The 22735-nt window shown below is 40.0% G+C and overlaps 1 protein-coding gene across 3 annotated transcripts in view; it reads right to left on the minus strand.

Moving 5' to 3' along the window:
- Positions 1–22735, minus strand: part of CCDC171 (coiled-coil domain containing 171) — a 323890-nt gene that overhangs the window by 67563 nt on the left and 233592 nt on the right. For all 3 annotated transcript variants that reach the window (XM_014518841.2, XM_014518840.2, XM_006021333.2), the window contains exon 24: positions 12378–12509. In XM_014518841.2, coding sequence (XP_014374327.1) covers positions 12378–12509 — 132 coding nt within the window. The remainder of the gene's footprint in view (positions 1–12377; positions 12510–22735) is intronic.

Genomic DNA, 22735 nt, shown 5'->3' on the forward strand with positions numbered 1-22735 from the left:
CCTGCTGACTCCTGAGGATTAATCTTGGTAGGTTACAAGCTGAAAACTATTAAATGAAACCAGACTCATGTGCAGAAGCCAAACTAAATAAATACAAAAGCCATCAAATGAAATCAGAAACTAACAAGGATCCACTCTCTTCTCCCTCTTTCAACAAATATGTAAGGTAGAAAGTACTCATATGATTTATTTTCTATTTGCTGAGATGCACAACTTCCTGGGTGAAAGTGGCAGTAAACTTCTTCCCCTCACTACATGCGCCTTTTCTTTGCCCCTCCAGAGCTGTGAAAAATCTTCATTTTGTGTTCCAAGATTACAAAAAGTAGTTTAGGATGACTTGGCTTTCCTCATCAATGTAAAATAAGATCATGGTGAGTCAGGTATATGTTCCCAACAATGGATAGCATTGTGCAACAGTACAAAAAGTAGACAAAAATCTTCTATACATATGGCTTCCATACCTGGGAAGCAAAGACTTTGAGTCATTTGAGCTTGCTCTATCATCTTTGTCCTACTGACCCTAGTTTTTTATTACACAGAAAATGGCCACAAAACCTTTTGAATTGTAATCAATTTTAATTAGTTCTTATAAGATTGGCAGGTAAGGTCCGGCCCATGGGCCAGACCTGGCTGGCAGTGGACTCCATTTCCCAGCAGCCCCTGCCCACAAGGCTGGGGCTGGTTCCCATGAAGACCCCAGCAGCAGCTGTGCTGTGATAAAGCTGGGCCAGGGTTTCTGTAGAGACCAGCTCCAGCAGCACTGGAAGGCAGCAGCAGCACCAGCCTGGTGTGGGGTGGGGGTCTATGGAGGGGGCAGTGCTGCAGGCCAGAGTGGGATGGGCTCAGCTGCTGCTGCTGCCTGTGCAGGGCAGGCAGCAGCGCCTCTGGTAGGGGAGGCTACAGGGAATTTTGAGGTGGCTATGGCACCCCGAAGCCCCCCCTTGCACTGACCTTGCTGGCAGGGTGCGTGGCAGGGTGTGGAGCTGTTCTGGAGCCTGGCTGGGGTCTTGTGGCAGTGACAGTGTGACCCAGAGCCAGGGCAGAGTCATGATCTGAAGCCTGAATGCTCCAGGCAGGGGTGTGCAGCCAGTGGATCATAGCTCTGCTGCAGCTCCGAACCATGCTGTCACCACTGCAAGGAGGCAGGCAGCAGATCTATCCTGGATGTCCCTGCCTGGAGCACGCAGGCTCCAGATCATGGCTCTGCCCTGGTTCTGAACCACACTGCCCCTGCTGCAAGGTCCCAGCTGGGCTCCAGAACAGCTCTGCACCATGCCAGCACTGCTGGGGCCAGTCTCCACAGAAGCCCCAGCCTTGTGCTATCACAGTGCAAGTGCTGATGGGGTTTCCATGGAAAATGGCCCCAACCACGCAGGCAGGGGCTGCTAGGAAATGGAGTTTGGCAACCAGCTGGATCCTCCATTTTTCCCACCCCAGGATTATTCACTGTGGACTTACACATATGCCAGCAGCTATAAGTATATGATAAACTTCAGGTGAGAAAAAGCAGTTTGTTACATGGTTGAGGAAAGAAATAAAATAGTTTGACCACTTTTTCTTGGTGTCTCATACCTCTTCTGGTTTGATCTGGACAGAATATTTACTCAAAGATTCTGGACAGTCAAAAGACTCGCATAATCATTTTAGCATTAGTACAGATCTTCAACAGATGATGCTAGTAATGTTCCCAAAAAAATAGTGCTTTAGAAAAAATCTAGAAAAAAAAAACGGTCAGCAGTCCCAAGTAAATTCCAGACAGGTATGAGAGAAATATGGCTTCTGCTTGGCTTATTTATGACTACAGCAATTGACTTTCATATTGTCTGAGTGCCCAAAGACCTAAATAGGACTGGGATGCCACTGTGGTACCCTCCCAAAGAAACAAGAGAATGGAAGAATGGATGATGCATATATACTTTGCTTATGCCACTTTAAAAGGATTCTATATTTAGTTAATTAGAGTGGGAGAATAGGAGGGAGAATAGCAGAAGTTATGAGCACCTAGAAGAAAGAGAGAGGAAGGACAAAATTAAAGGGAAAACTGATGTACAGGAAAAAAAGGAGACAGCAGGGAGAGAAGAATGAAAGAGATCATGGAAGGTAGAGACTGTTGCCTCTCTACTGAAGGTAAAGAAGAGCAGTAAAAAAAGGGTCTAAATTGGGACAAATTCCTAATTAGCATGAAGAAGGCAAGGTGCCTAGTTCAAGTTGCATAAGCCAGCCTACTGACAGCAAAGGTCTCTGAAGTACCAATAGCTTCAAGGGACTACCTGTATGCATCTCTGCTCCTTCTAGCCTACATAGCCTCTCTCATAGTTGGTCGGAAGGGACCTGAGCAGATCATCAAGTCCGACCCCCTGCCATAGGCAGGAAAGAATGCTGGGATCAAATGATCCCAGCTAGGTCATTATCTAGTCTCCTTTTGAAGACCCCCAGGGTAGGAGCAAGCACCACTTCCCTAGAAAGTTGGTTCCAGGTCCTAGCTGCTTTAACTGTGAAGTAGTGCTTCCTGATGTCTAGCCTGAACCTACTCTCAGTCAACTTGTGGCCGTTCTTCCTAGTTACTCCTGGTAGTGCTCAGGGGAACAGGGACTCTCTCGTTCCCTGCTGGTCCCCCCCCGGTAAGTTTATAGACAGCCACCAGATCCCCTCTCAGCCTTCTCTTGTGGAGGCTGAACAGGTTCAGGTCCCATAGCCTCTCCTCATAGGGCCTACCCTGCTGCCCCCTGACCATGTGAGTGGCCCTCCTCTGGACCCTCTCAATGCTGTCCACATCCCTCCTGAAGTGCGGCACCCAGAACCGGACACAGTATTCCAACTGCGGCCTAACCAGTGCCACATAGAGGGGGAGGATCACCTCCTTGGACCTGTTCGTGATGCATCTGTGGATGCATGACGAGGTGTGATTAGCCTTACTGACTGCTTCCTCACATTGGCAGCCCATGTTCATCTTGGAATCAATAATGACTCCAAGATCCCTTTCTCCCTCTGTGCTGACAAGAAAGGAGTTCCCCAGCCTATAGGTATGGTGCTGGTTCTCTCTCCCTAGGTGCAGTACCTTGCACTTGCCAGTATTGAATCCCATCCTATTCTCATCCACCCACCCCTGTAACCTGTCCAGATCTAGTTGTAGCCTGTCCCTCCCTTCTAGCGTGCCCACCTCTCCCCACATCTTAGTGTCATCCACGAATTTGAACAAGGTGCTTTTCACCCCCTCGCCCAAGTTGCTGATGAAGATGTTAAACAGTGCGGGCCCAAGGACTGAGCCCTGAGGGACTCCACTGCCCACATACCTCCAGGTCGAAAATGACCCATCCACCACCACACTCTGGGTGCGGCCCTCCAGCCAATTTGCAACCCATCTGACTGTGTAGGCATCGACACTACAGTTGCCTAATTTTTTAATGAGAATGAGGTGAGAGACAGTGTCAAAGGCGTTCCTAAAGTCCAGAAAGATTATGTCCACCGTGACACCTGCATCTAAGGATTTTGTGACCTGGTCATAGAAGGCAACCAGGTTGGTCTGACAGGACCTGCCCCTAATGAACCCATGTTGGTTGCACCTAAGCATAATCTCCCCTGCTGGTCTCTTGCACATGTGTTCCTGGATAATTTTCTCAAAAAGTTTCCCCAGGACCGAGGTAAGACTAACAGGCCTATAGTTACCCAGGTCCTCCTTCCTCCCCTTTTTGAAAATGGGGACCACACTGGCTCTTTTCCAGTCCTCTGGCACCTGGCCAGAGCACCACGAGCGCTCGTAAAGCTGTGCCAGGGGTCCCGCAATGTCCTCTGCTAATTCCCTCAGCACTCTGGGATGGAGATCATCTGGACCTGCTGACTTGAACACGTCCAGCCCCACAAGAAGTTCCCTAACTAGGGGGACCCTAGGCCTGGTGGTGCCTCTGAGTCCATCTGGAATCCCGGTGTGGGGGATGTCCCTGCTCAGAAAAATGGAGGCAAAGAATTTGTTGAAGAGGTCAGCTTTATCATCTGGTGCAAGCACCAAATTGCCAAGCATGTCCTGCAGGGGCCTCACGTTACCCGGTGCTTTCTTTTTACTCCTTATGCGTTTAAAAAGGACTTCTTGTTATCTTTGATCCTAGTCGCTAGTCCTAGTTCTGTCTCTGCCTTAGCCTTCCTAACAGCCCCCTACAGTCCCAAGCAATGGAGGTATAATCCTCCTTGGTGATGGCCCCTCCCTTCCATCCGGTGTATGGGTGTACACCTCCTTTTTAGCTTTCAGACATTCCTGAATCCCTTCAGTGAGCCATGGGGCTTTTGAGCACTCTTGTCTCCTTTGATTCACGTTGGGACTGTCACCCTTTGGGCTAGGAGGATCGTCTCCATACAGAAGACTCTCTTTTCTTTGCTTTCTCATAGCATCTGATAAAGCAGGTTGTTGGCTTACAAAAGCTTGTCCCTTTCTGAATGAGTTAAATCTCTAAGGTGCCAACAAGCCCTATCTATAAGCAAGCAAAAGTATCTACTACAGACACAGGATCTCAGAGGAGGAATAACTCTACTGGAATGAATGTTCAGGATATTTAGGACCAACCTGATCCTCCATCTATCGTGTGTTCATAGCTGCCATTAACTGTCATTGTGGAAGTCATTATTTCTCTGGGGTTGTTTGGCCTTCGGCCTTCTGGGAGTTCTTGGGTTCTTATCCCAGCAGTATACTGACCAAGGATTACAACAGTTCCTAAACATGACTCATGTTCCAGCTGCTACCTTCTCCCTCTGCCTCCCTAACTCCATGCCTCCTCCTCATTCCAGCATACTGTTGAACTGTACACATATTAAATTTTGCTATATACTCTGTGTTGCTGAATGAAAAATGAAAAAGCAACATAATATTGTCTGCAGTTAATGATACACACACATTACATTTTTTGCAGGATTATAGTATTTGTTAATAGTCTAACAAGAGAAGTAGACCTGGCCCACCTAGCAGAAATGAATATGGGAACTGGTCTCTCTAGCTACAGTTTCCACAATTGTCCACACAAAAACATATCCCTGTCTATTAAAAGAATATTTGAGTTGTGTGTGCCAGTGCTGCACCAATCAAAATCCTTGTAAGGTAGGTCAACATATGCCATATGCACATATCTCACCGCGAATCTGTAATTTTAAAGGAGCATTCGCTTAATCCAAGTACCACAAACCATAATGCCAGACACTCATATTAGCAGTTTATAAGAGAGACCTAATAATCCAAATGTGGTTCATCATCACCGCTTTAAGAAATCCACATGATAAGTATGCACCTCCAAAGAGCTATTACTATCAAATCAATGGCATGATCATGCCCAAAATACACAACTACACAACCAGTTAAAGTTTCTCCAAAAATTATGATCTTTAAAAGGAGCTGTATTTAAAAAAATCTATTCCCCAAAATAGCTTTTAGACACACATTTTCATAAAACAACCTAATCTCCAAAACATCAAGCAAGTGTGCATTTATGAAGCATCATAATATCTCTATACTGGAGTTATAAAAGTTCATTATGTTAAGTCTCTTCTGCATGTTCATCTGTTTTTTAAACTGTCAAATATTGTCTCTGTAGTCTTGTGCCAAATGCACAGTTGAGCGTATCTTGATAAAATCAAGTTTGCAAAAGGTCAAGCTTACATAGATTCTCTGTCTTAAGGAAGTGTTATTCCAGTCTAATGAGATTAATACGTTTACTTATTTATGAATGGATTCAGCTCAAGGTGCAAGTGCAAAGCACTACTGATACTATTTTAAAAAGTTGTTGTCTTAAAAGTATACTAAAAGTCAGGATGACAATCCAGTAGCCACATGATGTGCCATTAAGCTGATTATCAGATGTCAGAATTCTAACTCATCCTACATTTGAGGTGGGAAAGTGGCATGCTGAAAGCCTGAAGGAAACGTTTCAGGCTGGCTGAAGAACCATTCTATCTGTTCAAACCGGAGAACGTATTCACAAATTCCAAAGGCAGCTACATTCACACAACCTAGATAAAAATCAGTTGTCACTACAATGCAGTTTTTGAAGGTGGGGCAGGGGAAATAAAGTGGTGAGTTAATGCAGGTATTTAAGTACCTAGAAACAAGCAAGATCATCTAGAATATCCTTCCACAGCCCTGAATTAAAGACCAAAGGAAAAAAAACAAAACTAAAAACATGTCAAAAGGAACAAAGCAAAATTTATACAATTTGCAAGGCCAAGAAATTCAGAGTTCAAGCAACTACTGTGTCCATAATTCGTTCTGCTGAGTACCGATATCAGAGTGTCCTTTTAAATAGTATGTATGTTGCAGTGACTTTGTAAAAAAGGATGATTTGATGATGACAAATCATTAGCTTTGAAGTCACTTGTTTGTGTCTGTCTGACCACAAATTCATCAGCAGTCAAATCTAAACATATGAATATGAATAGTGTTTATTCCTTTCTGAGGAAAACAATAAACCAAATTATTTATGTAAAATCTCTTAGCTTCTAATTTATTTAAAAGTGAATCTAAAATTACTGAGGAAAGCAAGAGAGTGAAAATAAGTACAAGCTATTCACTATGTTCCTAACACTTTAAACTACATTTATGCTTGCCCAATTGATTAGAAAAATGGGTTTTACTTCTGTCTACAATACAGTACGATAAGCCACAACTACATCATACATGGATGCATAATTTACATAAAATAAATGGAAAGACCTAATCCCCTTATAAATTTATAATGATTATATTCCATCATTGAGAAGAGATGTCAGTACTCAACTATATTACTACTACAAACTACAATAGTAATAGTATGTTGTGTTCATACAGCACTTTTCATTCCAAAAAATCTCAAAGAACTTTAGAAGCTGTGAGATATATTTAAACTACATGAGCCATGGCTAAAGCTATATGGGTACACACATATACAAGTATGAGACTGAAGGTAAAGAAAAAAAAAAGAGATCATGTATCCTACATCTCTAACACACATGCAAGAGACAAAATCTTTCAAACAGGAACATGGTAAGCACTTTAGCAACACATTCCAACAGTACACGTAATTTAAGAAAGGAACTGAGAAGCACAGTATTTGATGCAAAACATACTTATTTATATTCAGAATAAAGTAGGTCTGTCAGGGCACCAAAGCTAACATTACTGATGTCTGTGAAAATACAGTGGATTTCAATGACTAGACCTGTTCAGGGTCAATTTGGTGACTCATTTGAATAGAAGCACATCTTCATGTGTATTAGCTCCTAACACCACACCAAGACAATGTTTTAGCTATGAATCAAAGAATTCACTCATCTCTCCACAGTCACCCAAACTATGTACTTAAATACAGGCACACAACCAAATATATGCTTCATAGCCTCACAGAAGAATAGACTAATATCTTACTATGTTAATAAAAAAAAAAAAAAAAGTGTGAAATTTTTTAAAATGTACATACTACTCCAGCCACATATATTAAGTTCACGTGCTTGGAGCCTCCAATTCATGTACAGTCTGTATATCAGACACCAACTTCAAACTCATCTTTGTGCATGCACCATTCCCCACTGTCACTCAAGCCCATTGTGAAGTCTTTGTACACCAAATAGCTGAACACTTTGTACCGCAGAGGAACACAAGTTCCATATCTTCCTCCATTTTAACTTTTTTATTAATATTTTTCTTTCCTTGTAATAAAGGTGTTATGAAAAGGTGATAAAAGACAACTATATTTCTAACACCCAGTCAACTGGCACAGGTTATGTTTACAGGGGACTAATACTGATATAACGTGACAAGAATCAGACTTCAATGGCCATTGGCAAATTCTCCTTTTTAAGGGAATCAACATACAAATTCAATTTAATACCAGCTCAAAACCACCTCTATAAATTAATGGAAGCAATTAGTTGAACATGCAAACAGAGATTTCTTGGATAGAGGTCAAGATAGAGCCCATGATAAAGGAATTGACTAGTCCGTCTCTAATTGCATGTGCCACAAACTATCATATCTGAACTTCAGTGGCTGCATAATTCCAGTCACACCCTGCTCTCAAAACAATTCTGCATTATCCTATTGCATGTCCAACACAGAGGTGACAATTGCAACCAAGCATGATGGTCCTAGTACTTTTCATGACTAATGAATGTGTGTGTGTGTGTTACCTCTACTTGCAGTAGAATAGTATTGGTAATATTTGGGATGTGTTTAATTAACAGGTTTTTTTGTTTTATTTAAATGCCTTCTATTCCTGCAAGACAAACCCTCAAAGGTTGAAACCCTCAAAGCCATATGAAATGGTGTATATGGCATTTTACTATCTCTTTTTTTATTTTTAAAAACCCTTACTCTTAGTAATGACGGCAAAGTAACAGCTTGCTATGGCATGCTTCAAAAGATGATAAAAGTATTGTCAAAATGATCCTATTTTCATTGTGGACATCTATTGAACAACTTGAAAAACTATGACTTATAACAGATTTCATTGCTACTTTATGTGTAATCTGACAGCTCTTTTTAGGTGAGGAGTGGTTCCGAACAAACAGTAATCTTTCTAATTTAATTCAAGACCTCTCTCAACCTTGGCCAGCATCATAAGGTTGTTTCAGTGTGTCTTTTGCATCCTATTACCTGCACTGACTGCAAAGATTCACATGTGGATCTCTTTTCTTTGATGTTTACATTTATGCAAGGCTGGAACAGGATGCACTTGGTTCAGCTCACATGTTTCAGTAGCCAGATGAACACTAAGTTAAGTGTTACCAACATTTGTGCATAATACTGTTCGGTCTATGTCCTTGCTAGCGAATCACACAACGCATAGGGTGAATTCAGTGTTATAGAACCAATAAGGACTGCTGCTTGAAGATATTCAGTCATTTTCCATGCATCAGCCATCTTAAATTACTCTCTCAAGGTCTTGTAAGATTGGTTTTACTTTATGACCAAAATTTACAAATACATTTTTTTAAATATATTCTTGGCAGCTAAGTTACATTTCATGCAGGTTCTTAAGGAAGCTCTTTTGCTTTTCTAAACATATGTATATGTCCATCCTTCTTCGTAGAAAAAGTGCCTTCTGGGTTTCATTATATCATGCCAGAAATAACTGGGTTTCTAATTAGCCAACCAATTAGCCAACCAGTTAACTGTTCAATTTATCTTCATTTTGTAGCTAGATATCTTCATGCCTTGATGGCTGATTTCTTGTAAATGGAAAAAAACCTTGTACACCTTTCTTAAGTGATATTCAGATATGGATCACAGTATTCTTGAATTTTTTCAATGACTGTCTAGTATTGGCAGAACAGGACTACTTAATGAGGAACTGCTACTTATATAATTTCAGGACAGGTTCCTTATATATATATTTTTTTTTTTTTTATCATGTTGTGAAATTAAAACTCAATTAACAGTGTCACAGGGCACTTAAGTGCCCTGCTCCTAAAGAGGGGAAACTGCCGGGGAAAGAGCCCTAGCAGGGAATAAGGAGCCCAGCTGTGGGTTGTCAGGGCAACCAGGAGGTCAGCTGACTGAAAGGGGCAGGGCCTGGCTCCTATATAAATCACAGGCAGGAGGCCAGAGGCAGTTCCCTGCCAGCAGTCAGAGAGGCAGGAGCTCCCTAAGCCAGGATGCAGGAAGAAGCCTGATTGCAGGTGCAGCTTATGGCAGCTCTAAGATGCTTGAGCAACGTTGTTATAGTCAGGTGGCTTATGTTTAAGTTATAGCCAGGAGGCTCGAGTTTGTGTTGCTGCTTGTTACACCGGTGGTTTGGGTGAGGCTATTAGGGGTTGGAGGAGGCCTCATAGGGGACCCACAGCAGTGTGGGGAACCCAGCACCAGTAAGGGCACTGCATACGGGGTGCATAGACCCCAGCCCCAGAGAGGGGTGATTGAGAAGCCCTAGTGCAGGCACGGTGAGCCCCAGAAAAGGGGACAGCTTACCGGTGAGCCCCGAGAGAGGGCGGTTTGACTGAGAAGGCCCAGAGTGGGCACGGAGAGCCCCAGGAGGGGGTGGCAGTACCGAGAAGGCCCGAGAGGTGGGTGTGAGTGTAGACAGAGAGACCGAACAACGTCTATTCCAACTGCGAGGCTTGGGGTGTGGTATAAGGGGTGGTTGGAGCCATGCATAGTCCTTAAGGCTAGGGTGCCCCTGAAGCACCCATTGTAGAGTGAGACCCATGAAGAGTCCAGGAGTTCATGGGGCCAGAAGTAACCGTGTCCAAGGAGATGTGAGACAGCCTCCCTAATACACTGGAACATCAAAGACATGGCGGGCGAGAATCTGAGGGGGCCCTTGGGCCAACTTGGCATGGGGAGGAGGCTTTGAGGAGATCACGGCCCTCCTGTAGGACCCCGCCTGTGACAAACAGGTACACCATAAACAAATACTTCATGTAAATTGCACAAAGTTTGACTTTAATGTCAAAGATACTATTTCAAATTGCTTTTGAATAAATGCAATTACAAAGAAAACCCTAAGAATCTCACTGAGATAAGCAGCAAAGGTGGTCTATATGTAAAATAACCAGGTACTACTATAGCTGTCATGGTTGGAAGCATGTACATGTGAAATCACATAATCAGTTGGCCATTCAGATAACACCCAGTCCATAGCCATGAAGTGAAGTTTTGCACACACACACATTGATAAACCATGTTATCCTGAAACAAAGTGCAATCAAACAGACATCTATGTCTTTTGACCCAGGATAAATCCTAAAAGTTTCCAGGATAAGAGGCAGTAACATTTTGCCCCGAGATACTGCAAAGTATCTCTATAGTTATCCCAGGATTGCCTCATTGAATCAATGGTAGAAAAGCAGCACCGCAGTCAGCTGCTGACTAAGCCCTGGTTAGAATGGTGATGAATGTATATGCTGATCCCAGGATATTTTTATTCCAGGACAAACATAGGCATAACTTATCCAAGGCCAAATGCAACACCAATTTCTAGCCCTAGTCATATTCCTAAATACCTATTCATCCTTCTCCTAGACAGGAAGACAGGACAAGCTGTCTTTCAACTGGTTCTATAGCATTACTGGGGACATAGGATGGAAAAAGAAAGGGAAGGTGGCCTTACAACAGGCTATCAAATCAGGAAGGCATAAGGAAGCAGTTTTAAAGAAGCAGCAGCTTTGTTTTACCATGGCTTTCTTTTAGAAAAGACAAACCTTGTGGAATTTCATTGTTAGCCTCAAAAGTGAATGAGTGACCGTCACTACATTGAGGAGTGGCTACTCTACAGTTGTAGCCTTTCTTTTTTTCCTTCCAAATACAAGCTATCTGAAATTAACTTTACAAACAAAAAAAATCTGTGTGCATTATACTATATGATACTGTTCAAAAAATGTTATACAATCATTTAATTAACAAAATTGACCGTAATGCATTTGTACAAAGGCAGGATACAGTGTTCAGATTGAACACTATTTCCTTAATGTTTGTGATTAATTCTGTGACCCTTACACAGCAGTGACATACTTTATATAGAATATACAGTTTATACTGCATTAAATTGTAGCGTACACACACTATGCAATGTCTGCAGCGAACTTCCCTACAATTTACACAAGACTGATATTTTTCCCCATATATAGGAGCACACTGACAGAAAGATTTATTCAATATCCTCTCCATTCTCTCATTCAAAAAACAGAATTCTTCTGCCTTTAACAATTATGTGGAACAAGAATTAAGTCATTTTGAATGATTTTAAAAAGACTAAGGGATACTGTGTACATAAATAAACTCAACAAGCTAAAAAAAAAAAGTACACAACCAACTTCTGGAGAGTTAAAATGGGGTCATTTCTTAGTACATAATAATATTTTCCTTTGTTTCCCCCTCCTAAAAATTAATACTTTATAGATCTGAAACATGAAAATCTGGGATTATATGGACAAAATATTTCTTCTGCTTGATTATTCAAAATTAATAATTCCCTTTAAATTAGTACTGCTTTAAAAAAAACGATTCCTTGATAGTTTAAATGTCTCAATCTTTCTTAAATGTTAGAGTAAAAACATTCTTAAACAGCTTATAAGAAACAGAGGAATACTGTTTTTCTATATTATTCTGTTAGGTTTAGATTACATTATGTAAGAAAAGTGGTTTATGTCAACACTACTTTTTTTAAATAACCTATTTTGCATTTTGGGGGAAATGTTCACCCAATTATTTAATTGGGTGAATAATAATAATTTAATATTTCATCTTCAGTATTAAAAACTCCTGATTATCCCTGAATTGTATTCATTCAAGGATATGTAAAGCGATTAGTCTGGATCTCTTTCCAGTTGTTGACTGGAGCAGTTTTGAAGCTTTTGTTCCTCATAGGTAGAGCTATTTTGTTTTTCTATACATCTCAGCTGCAGAATAAGGTTATTTAGAGTCTAACCTGAAATGCTACAACCTCTGGCCCGCCCTTCAGCCCTTCCATTGCAAAGGTCTCCAGGTGCAGTTTGGGTAGCTGCAGGGTGAAGTCATTCCTGGTTGCCGCAGTCCGTGACAGCGAGATCTGATCTCTGACCTAAAGGGAAAAAAAACAGCATCAATGGTAATTCCCCTTCAGACACATTAACTGGGATGAACTGGGTCCCCTTGAGCCCACTGAGTGGACTTGCATTGATCGCTGGACCTGAAATCCATGAATAAATTTAGGACTAATTGATTTTTCGTTGCAAATAAATCTCTAATTCAGAGTGCTAGAAGAGAATGCTAAGAAGAAAAAGCATCCTCCTCTGGACTGAAATGAGAAAGAAAGAAGAGTCACCATGGGCTTTAGACCAACTCGCCTACACATTTTAGATTCATCCCTTCTAAAAAAAAACTAATCAAAGGAATACAAAATGTAATAATTGTTTGTTATCCCAAAACTATGAACCATTATGTTAACAAAGTACTGTGCAGCAACCCAGGAAATAAGAAAGATAAATTGATTTTGACTGCTGCAGAGAGATATTTTTACATCATAATCAGGTTCAGCTACTACAAATTCAATTGAACTCTAGAACAAAATTTAAAATCTTTCCTAAAACCAAACCAAATCAAACCAAACCAAAATCTACCTGCGGAGGATTTTTCCTTCTGTTAATTGCAATGCCTGTTAGATTTCATACTGCAGATTCACAAAAGAATACATACCAGTACTGGTCAAATTTGTTGCGTTCCTTTCTAAACAAGATATGGAGAGAAAACTGGTAGTATTTTCACAAACTCTAGATAATTTGATTTTTTTTAAGTATTCCAGAAAGGTAAAAATAATAATAATAATAATAATAATAATTTAAAAAAAAATCACACTATAAATGTGAAAGTTCTACTTATTTGTCGACAAATGAAACCATATGCAGTTGGTATCATACTGCCACCTACTGGTTAAGCAAGAAAGTTTTCTTAATTCATTATATAAAATAATGTTCTATGTGGATAATAAAAACACAAGTAAAATTTTCAGCAATATAAACACGTGAAATATTTTTCCTCTTTAATCCTCCAAATACACTATTTGTTTCACATCAGGACAAATATTTTGATTATCAATTTAAAGTATGCTTTGCCTCCAGCTAACACGAGTACATAGTGTGGAGTGTATTTATTATTAGATCACAAACACATACCATATATTTGTGTTATATATTGTATACACTGTTATATTTTTATTCATTGCATTTTATATAAAAGGCAGTTATTAATATGTTTTTCTTAGAGCAGTAATAGATTTACTTCTTGAGTATATGTAATATCTATATATAATAACATACATATATATTAAGAATTAGGGACATAAGTTATATTTGTTAAAAACAATAATGTATCACATCAGAAGAATCAGTGAACTTTACTTTTATAGCAAGGCATAGTTTTGAATGGGAATACAGAAACTACTGAATAATGAAGCACATATACTATTTACTAACAATACTTACAAAGATAAATTTGGCAGCTTCTCTTACTCAGAGCTCAACCTATCCAAAATATCATATCAACCCTAAATTCAAACCACTCAAACTGATTTTAAGTCCTAGATAATATCTTTTTCTTCTATTCAACCACTTGCAAAATTGCTTTTTTTTAATGCTGTTGATTACATGGGTGAATGTATCTCAAACAACATCACAGCATTTTGAATCTAGACTGATTGAACAAGTGTGCATGAGTAAATGTACAGAGGACCAGAGATGTGTTATTTTTAATTCCCTCCCAAAGTCTATGGGAATAGGGAGCCTTACATTTCCCAGGTTGACCTAAAGAATTCCTGTCAATACCTGCGACTGCCAAACATATGCACTATAATGCAATTTTTATAACAGAGTAGGTCTTCCACAAATTTTTTTTCCACACACAGTGTACTAGGTTTCGGATATACAGTCCTGCGGAACAAACATATTCTCCAGGGTCTTCTGTCAGTATGTGTAATTCTGGTCAGATGTTAACCTTGTTTAATATAACACAAACACATTATTTTAAATATATATTTGATTTAAATTTTTATAGTGTATATATGCCATGTTTTCAGGCTCTCTGTGTTGCCAATATGCACACAGATAAAAGAAAACATTAATGTGGATTAAGGTACTAAGAATTTATCAACATCAAACCACCAGTGTTTTGCCTTCTACCCTTCTGAACCATAGTCAATAGATCTAAATATTTTACTGCACCCTGGCCAATTCATTGTTTGATGTTTAAAAACTCACCCAGAATCAAAGAAAATTTATTAAATTTGAGCCCCCAAATGAGATACTATTAGCTTTGAAAGTCAAGTTTAACTGCGATATTGATGATTCTCTTTTTTCTGTGACAAAATTCACAAGGGAAATCCCTGATGTCAAAGTACAAAAGCAGATTGCTAATACTAGGGGGAAAAAAACAATGTATAAGCAATGTAGGTATAATGCACATATAGTACAGACAGTGGAGGTCCTTTTAACCCTATTAATATTAGGCTATGTTTCACCACTGGGGCCTGACACTCACTGGACAATAAAGCTAGTTATATTTTTTTTTAATCTATTAAATGTAAATCATTAATATTACAGCCATAAAAAGTAATATAACATCTTACATGTATGATTTCTGATACTAAGATTACAAATCAAAATATCTCATTCAAAAAATAGATCTAAAAAGATATCTCATTTTCAATCTGCTTGTATAAGGAGAATGTTTTGCTTAGATAACATGTTAATACCTTTCCTTTCCAAGGAGTTGAAAGCTGTCTATATTGTATTTGTGATGGTTAAATGGCAATGCAGAGGACTGTACTCCTTTATTTATTACAGGACAGATGCTATGCAAACATCTTTAACAATAAAACTAGTGCAAACTTTCAACTAACCACCTATTTCAAGGTATGACAGTGCGCGCGTGTGTGTGCGCATGCGTGCGTGTGTGTCCAAATCAATATTTATTTGGCCTATATATAATCTGACTCACTTCTCTTTCAACATTTTAAATTATAAGTAAAAAATATTTACGGTGTCATTCAGAATATTGGGGGGGGGCCCCCCCCCCCCCCCCCCCCGAGAGAGTGTTAAAATGATGGAGAAAGTGATTGTTTTGTCTTGCTAGGAAGACTGCAAAAAGAAACAACATTTCAGAAAAGGATAAATTTAGGGATAAAATTGTAAGGCTGATAGAGAAATTTGTAAAACGAAGATTTTTTTACTGAAATATTATGAAAGTGGAAAGGGTAATTATACTATTTAATTTTGTATAGCCTCTTGTATAGTACAAATATCACAGACCACTTCCCAATTAGACAGGATCTACATACAAAGCTTAAATTAAGATGTTTTGTCTGATAAAACTGCAGCAATAAGCCCCGAATACCATAATTCTCTTCCCTTTAAACACACACATACACACAAAGCATAGTGCTGGACGAGACCTGAAGGTCTATCCCCAAAAGGTATATTAAAAGGACTAAAAATGCATAAGGCTGCTTTTATTGTACTACACTGGGAAAAGGAATTGAGAAAGTAATTTTTCTCTTGATTTCTCCCTATAGTCATTTGTAGCTCAGACTCTGGGTATGTTTCTAGTTCTAACAAACAAGTGTCTTTGGTCTAGATCTTGAAAGTTAAGCAGGCTTATAAAACCATAAGTAAAGAATAACATCAGCACAACAGGTAAATTAAGAACACATTAAGTTTTGCAGGATCAGGGCCTTTCAGTCGCAAAAAAACTGACTTAAATATAACACGCAGTTTGAGGAAAATAAAAAGTCCTCCAAAACAGTTTGAAACAATTGAACAATGATTTATGACAGTCTGATTAACTTTTAAATTATCTGGGTTAGTAAGGGGGGAAAAGTCAGTAAGTGTCATAACTAATCAATTGAAAAATCAAGAAACTCTGGATGAATTCATATCAAAATTATACTGAGACAACAAATTGAAATGAATGGTTTGGATTGGTGCTGAAATGGGATACAGGGTTCAATACCTTCATGTCTAAAATTAGAAGTTAAAATTCTGTGTTGCTCACATGTGGAATAATTTTCACTGTATCCTAATTACCCTTCTAGTTCCTATTTACTGCTCACACTCTTGTCCCATCCCCCTCCCCACCCTCTACCCCCAAATGCATAATTTGGTATAATAGGCTATACCTTCTCAACAGAGACAAAGGACTGGAATATGTGGATTTTCAAGTGAAGACGAAGGTGCACTTGCTTATCTGCCTGCTTTGGTCAACGGTTGTTCATTAAGTAACCCAATCTTTGGAAAACCCAATGTTTTTAATCTCTTATTTTCAGCCTAATTCTTCCACATTTGCTTATGCAGGGACAATGGGACTACTCATATTAGTAAGTGCTACTAAGCATGCAACCAGCAGAACCACATTCTTTGTAAATCAGTACTAAATTCATATATCACGTTTAAATGTAATACCACTGTGTTGTAAATCTCCTTGTTCTCTATTTTGTATAGCTCTTAACAGCATATTACACATGGTACACACACAGGAAGAGGGAAACCACAGTGGCAACACTATGAAAATATGATCCTCCAAGATCAAAATGGTTATAGTACTCAGCAGACAGAAAGCAACGGGTATGTATTATGGAAGGACATCCCAAAATGTTTCATACTGCATTATTGCGTATTCCGTATATGGTGAATAACTGACAACATTTTTAGGAACTTTTTAAGAACAGAAAGAAGGCAGCTAGAACAAAAACAACCTTTCATCCCTAGCCACAATCATATGGTTAATCTACCTGCACAGGGGATGCCGATAACTCCAAGAGTAAAGAGAGACGTGCAAGGGAGAAGTGGATTTCATGAAAAGTGGCTACTGTATTGAACAGTGAAGAATACAAGGGCTCTGCACGCATCTTATGCATAAATCTTTTAACAAAAGCTTGTTTATTTAGCAAACAGATCACAACACTAGCAAATTCGGCACACATGCCTACAATTCAAAATATTTTATTTATAAAAAATTTTAAACTGTAGGCATGTGTGCAGAATCTGCTAGTTTATACATACAATTTGAGAAATAACATATGATCATAGCACTAAAGAGTTTCTTGGGCACAGATAAAATTATGTGAATGTTATTTTTGACATTTCTTAACTTTTGCATGCTTGTTCTGTATCATTTCCTTATTATACTATATCAGACTAAAAGATCAAAAGTGAATATACATGAAGCTATCTGCTGGTAACATTAGTTCTCTGAGTAGGCTGTCAGTATATATTCACATTTCTAAGAATATTCACGAGCTCTTAGTACTGAACTGAAGACTTCTAGAAAGCAGTGATTACAATGGGGCTACACGGCACAATTCCAGCTCAGGTCCTTTCCATTTTATCTGAATTCACACAATTTAAAGAAGTGAAGTAAGTGGATACGAAATACAGACTGTTTCTGAATTTGTTTTGATGAGACTGTGCAATAGGCTAGATAGCAAGGAAGCAAATATTTAGGAAAAAATCACATCTGTGTTTAATGACCTAATATCTTTTGTTAGTAGGTGAGGTACTCAGTTGTTTTGTTTGACTTGCAAAATTGCAAGTTATTCATTTTGGAAGGAGGGAATATCGGTACTTTTATATTTGACAAATAAATATACTTAGAAAGTAAACAACATCATATATGTTTCATGTTGAATTTCATAAAAGCTTCAGGGATTTTGGTTGGTTTCCAACCTCACCCTCAAATAGGGAATACCATAACTGCTCCAAAGACCATGTCAGTCTTTCATCTAAAATCCATCTTCTACAGATTAATGTTTCTGTGGCAATAGAGATCAGTAATCGTCCTAATATAGGGTGAATTAAACAAAATTTTGAATATTTTTGAAAGATGTGATTTGGCAAGAGAGACACAACTCTATATACGTCAGGCCTATTACAAGCAAAATTTATAAATTATGCTGTTACTCCTAATCAAAGAATTGCTGTGCCTTTGCCCTTTGCTTAGACTGTCATGAAAATAGTTAAAATCTTCAGCAGAAAAGGGCCCTCCATGGTCTTTCCAAGAGTACCTGGCATGTCTCAAGTATCTTTCTGCTCCTCTGAATCTTCATCATCGCAGGAGTCACAGAATGTTCCACAGATATTAGGACAGTGAAGCAGCCACTGAGAAGAGCGTAGGAGGTCTCTCCTCAGGACTAGGGGCAGAACTTGCATATAAACCAGTATAAGTGATTGGAAACCAGTCTAAACCCATAGTGCACATAGACTGGTTTCAAAATGGCCAAACCTGGTTTAAGATAGACCCGGACGGATGTAGTATCAGACTCAACTGATGTAGGTTAAACCGGTCTATTGAACTTCTGTCCCAGAGCCAAGAGACTTTCCTAAATTATCATAGCCCACATAGATCACTCAGATCAGAAACACAGCACAAAGTACAGAAATGCCAGCCTAGCAGATACGAAGGAGATAACCAGCATGACACAGGGTTCTCTACTGCAGAGTTTACAGAGATGTCTTCACAGAGTATTTCAAGACAGAAGCAAGTCAGACTGAGATCAACACTGGGACTCAATCTAGTCAAGCTGTACAAAAGCACAGAGCCTAATACAATCCAGAAAAAAAATAAGGGAGCATCTACACATACATTTTAATGTGCATTAGCCTATTTTATGCAAATTAAAGCATCACAAAAAACCCATATGCTTGCACTAATGTGCCTTTTTCTAGTACAGCATTTCTCAACCCATGGGTTGTGACCCAAAAGTGTATAGCAAAAATATATGAAAGGGTTGCAAACAAACTTTAAAAATGGATCAAGAAACTTTAAAATGGATTCTCCTTTAAAGGAAAAAATAATGGGAAACCATGGCTTTTCCTTTGCAGGCTGGCAGAGTTCGAGCCTGTAAGGGGCTGCTTGGGGCCCCCCATGCCCTACACTCCCCTGCCCCCACCACCCCACACACCAGTGGCCTAGGGTCTGGGGGTAGCAAGTCAGGAGCGAGGGGCACTAGGTCAGGACTGGCCATCGAATTTACTGACCACTATTCTAGTACCTCACAATCAAGGTACTAAATTTAACGCACTTTAGCAAAAGCACATTAATAAATGTGTAGATGCACCCTAAAAGACCAAAAAACAAAGTGCACTAAAATGCAAGAAATCTTAATTAGACTAAACAGTGATATAATGTAAGAAGAGAGAAGAAAAGTTTTCTGAGCTCACTGCCACAGTTACATGGATATTTATCACATATACAGCACAGAAGTGTCTGAGATCCTCCTGTAAACCCTCACAAAATGAAGAAGCTGCCAGACAACCTAAGGACAGTCAATTTCTGGTTATTGGGTGGAGGTTCAGGGAAAAAGGTTAGTTGGAGATGCATGAAGAGATCCTGAAGCAGAGCCACAATGACAATGTTCAGGGGAAAATTATAGTCATTTACATCTTAAAAAGTGCTCTTTAGTATCTTTTAAATAGCACTGTTTCCAAATGGACATTTGAAACATGTACTTGACTTAATTGATAACCTGTTAAAAACTGTTGTATATTATACACATTAAAAGGCTCATTTTTATGTTGTTCCTATGCACAATCTATTTTTCCAAATCCATATTTATTTACAATACAACATTAAAGCAAAATTTAGAAGGTTTTATTTAAGCAACGTGAATTGCTGGATAAACAGCAGTTGTGTGATGAGACATGGCTCATATAAACTGATGGATTTTTTTAAAGGCCAGTTAAAAACTCGAGGATTAACTGTCAGACTAGAACAGCACAATCTGAATCTTAGGAGTAGTATCCAAGCTTCTATATACTACTACATTTAAAAAAAAAAAAAAATCCATGCTCAGTTGGAGAGATGTTAATTTGATCCAGAGCCTCTTTAGCAAACATTAACCATTGTGCCAAAGCTCTGCTGTAGTTGTACGACGTGCACTATATGTCCCCTATGAATGGATTTCAATGACCTTGGGCTGGAAATGAACCCACGTCTGGAGAAAATAATGACTAATGCATGAACTAATTCCACAGTCCTCCACACAAGGAGATTTCCTTACTTAAGGCAAACTATGCAAAAATCTTCAGACTTCCAAAAGACAGATGAGCTCTGGAATTAGTTTTTAGATAAGTCTAAACTAAAAACAGTTAAGCACATGGATATGACATTCTGCAATGTCTTATCTTTAGTTCGTCAAGGTTTTTAAATCCCTCTTGAGCTGGAGTACCATTTTTAGCTTGGCTAGGTCAGAATGACACTGAACAATATGAGTGATGACACACTAGACAGCTATATGGACAGAGTTGTCATCAGCAAGCCAGCTGTGCTAACACCTGTATGTCCTGCACAACTGATCTTTAGGAACAAGCATCAAGAAAGTCAGATTACTAGAAAAAAAACTAAAATGTCATTCATTAAAAGTCATTAACAAAATATTAAAATGAGGGAGGAAAAGGGAGGGAGAAGAAAACTGTTTTTCATATATAACATTTTTATCAAGCTGACAGTCTAGCTTGTTACATATTATAATGCCTTAGAGAAGCTATTTAAAATCATAAAATGTTAAACTGTTTCCTCTGCAAATTGTTTGCTCCTTTGCACATGCATTCTTGTTTGCTTAGGTTTGCGTATGTGACAGATTAACATCACTAGAGATTAAAGAACAGGAACTGTGCATGCAATAGCAGCATGTTCCCTTCCACCCAGCCCTCCTTTCTCTCTCTGTCTGCCAATTAGTGTCTCAATACTACATGAAGAAAATTACCCCTATGGGTGAAACAAATATAGGGCAAAATTTTCGAATCTGAATGGCTAAAATTCAGCACTCAAATCAGTATTTTTACTACTAAATAGTATGACTGATGTTTAGAAGTACTGAACACTCACAGATCCCATTAAAGCCAGGACGAAACAGGTTTGCTAAGCGCCCATTTTATTTACGAGCCCAAATAGGGAATCTAACTTTAGACATTAAAGCTTGGCCTTTGTTTACAGGGCTGATATAAACGCTTAGACTTTCCACTAAGACTACCAGTTTATGCCATTTACAATGGGTGTTTTTATCCCAGTGGATACTAGCAGCTAGATTGTAAACCCATTTTCTACACATCCTAAACCTATCATCATATAGTAATGAATGCTGTCACTTGGACCAAATCTAATGATACCCCAGTTACTAATATTTAGGGTTACCATGTTTCCAGTTCCAAAAAAAACAGGGAACATGTTGGGGGGGGGGGGGGGGGGGGGGGGGAGGGGGGATGACGGATGGACAGGACATTTGGACATTTCAAACTGTTATAGTAAATAGCAAGTGTTATTGCCGCAGAAATTAAATGTAAAACAAAAATAAAGTCACAGCTCCCTGGCCCTACTGGTGCCCCTCACTCCCAACCCATAGTCCCCCACCCCCCTGGACTATACTGATGTCCCTCACTCCCAATCCACACCCCCTCTTACTGGTACCCCTTGTACTATACTGGCACCCCTTACTCCCTACTTGCAACCCCCTGGCACTGCTAGTGCCCTGCACTCCTGATCCATGCCCCCCAGCCCTGCCTCTGCCCTCACTCCAACCCCACAGCCCCCTGCTCTGCCTAGCTCTGTTGGAAGGGGCTCCTAGATGCTCCTGTTCCAACTATGCCAGAGTAAAGTGGCTGTGGTGGCTCTAGCTCATGTGGGTGGCTGAGGAGCAAGTCCGGTCCCAGTGCAGGCTGAAGGGAGGAACAGTGGAGGCCTGTGGCGCTCCTCACTCTGGGCTGGGGCTCCCATGCTGTGCCAGGAGGCCTAGCGATACCCCCACCCCCAGCCAGTGTCTCCCAGCTGCCCTGGCACCAGCCCTAGAGCAGCCAGCCCAGCCACACAGCTCCCCACTTCCCCCAAAGGGCCCCCCTCATCCTGTTCCCCCCACAAGAGAAGCAGGCATCTCCCCTTTGTCCCCCCTGCTCTGCCACAGCCCCAGCACTGGCAGGCACCCACTCCTTCTCACACATCCATTCCCCTCCATACAACCCTGCCACATGCACACACACACAGAGCCCACCTTACAGTCTCCAAGCCCTGGCCCTCCAACCTCCACTCTGTATAGATTTACCTGCATCCAGCTGCCAGGGCTGCTCCCACCATCCTGCTTGGCTGCATGCCAGCCACATGCGTGCACACATGGATTAACATGGGGCACCCTGCCTCCAATCACCCCAAGCAGGCTCCTTGCAGGCTAGAAGGTATAGATTCATAGATGTTAGGGTCGAAAGGGACCTCAATAGATCGAGTCCGATCCCCTGCATAGGCAGGAAAGAGGGCTGGGGTCAGGTGACCCCA

The sequence above is a fragment of the Alligator sinensis genome, unplaced genomic scaffold (genome assembly GCF_000455745.1).
Source record: "Alligator sinensis unplaced genomic scaffold, ASM45574v1 scaffold917_1, whole genome shotgun sequence".
NCBI lineage: Eukaryota > Metazoa > Chordata > Crocodylia > Alligatoridae > Alligator > Alligator sinensis.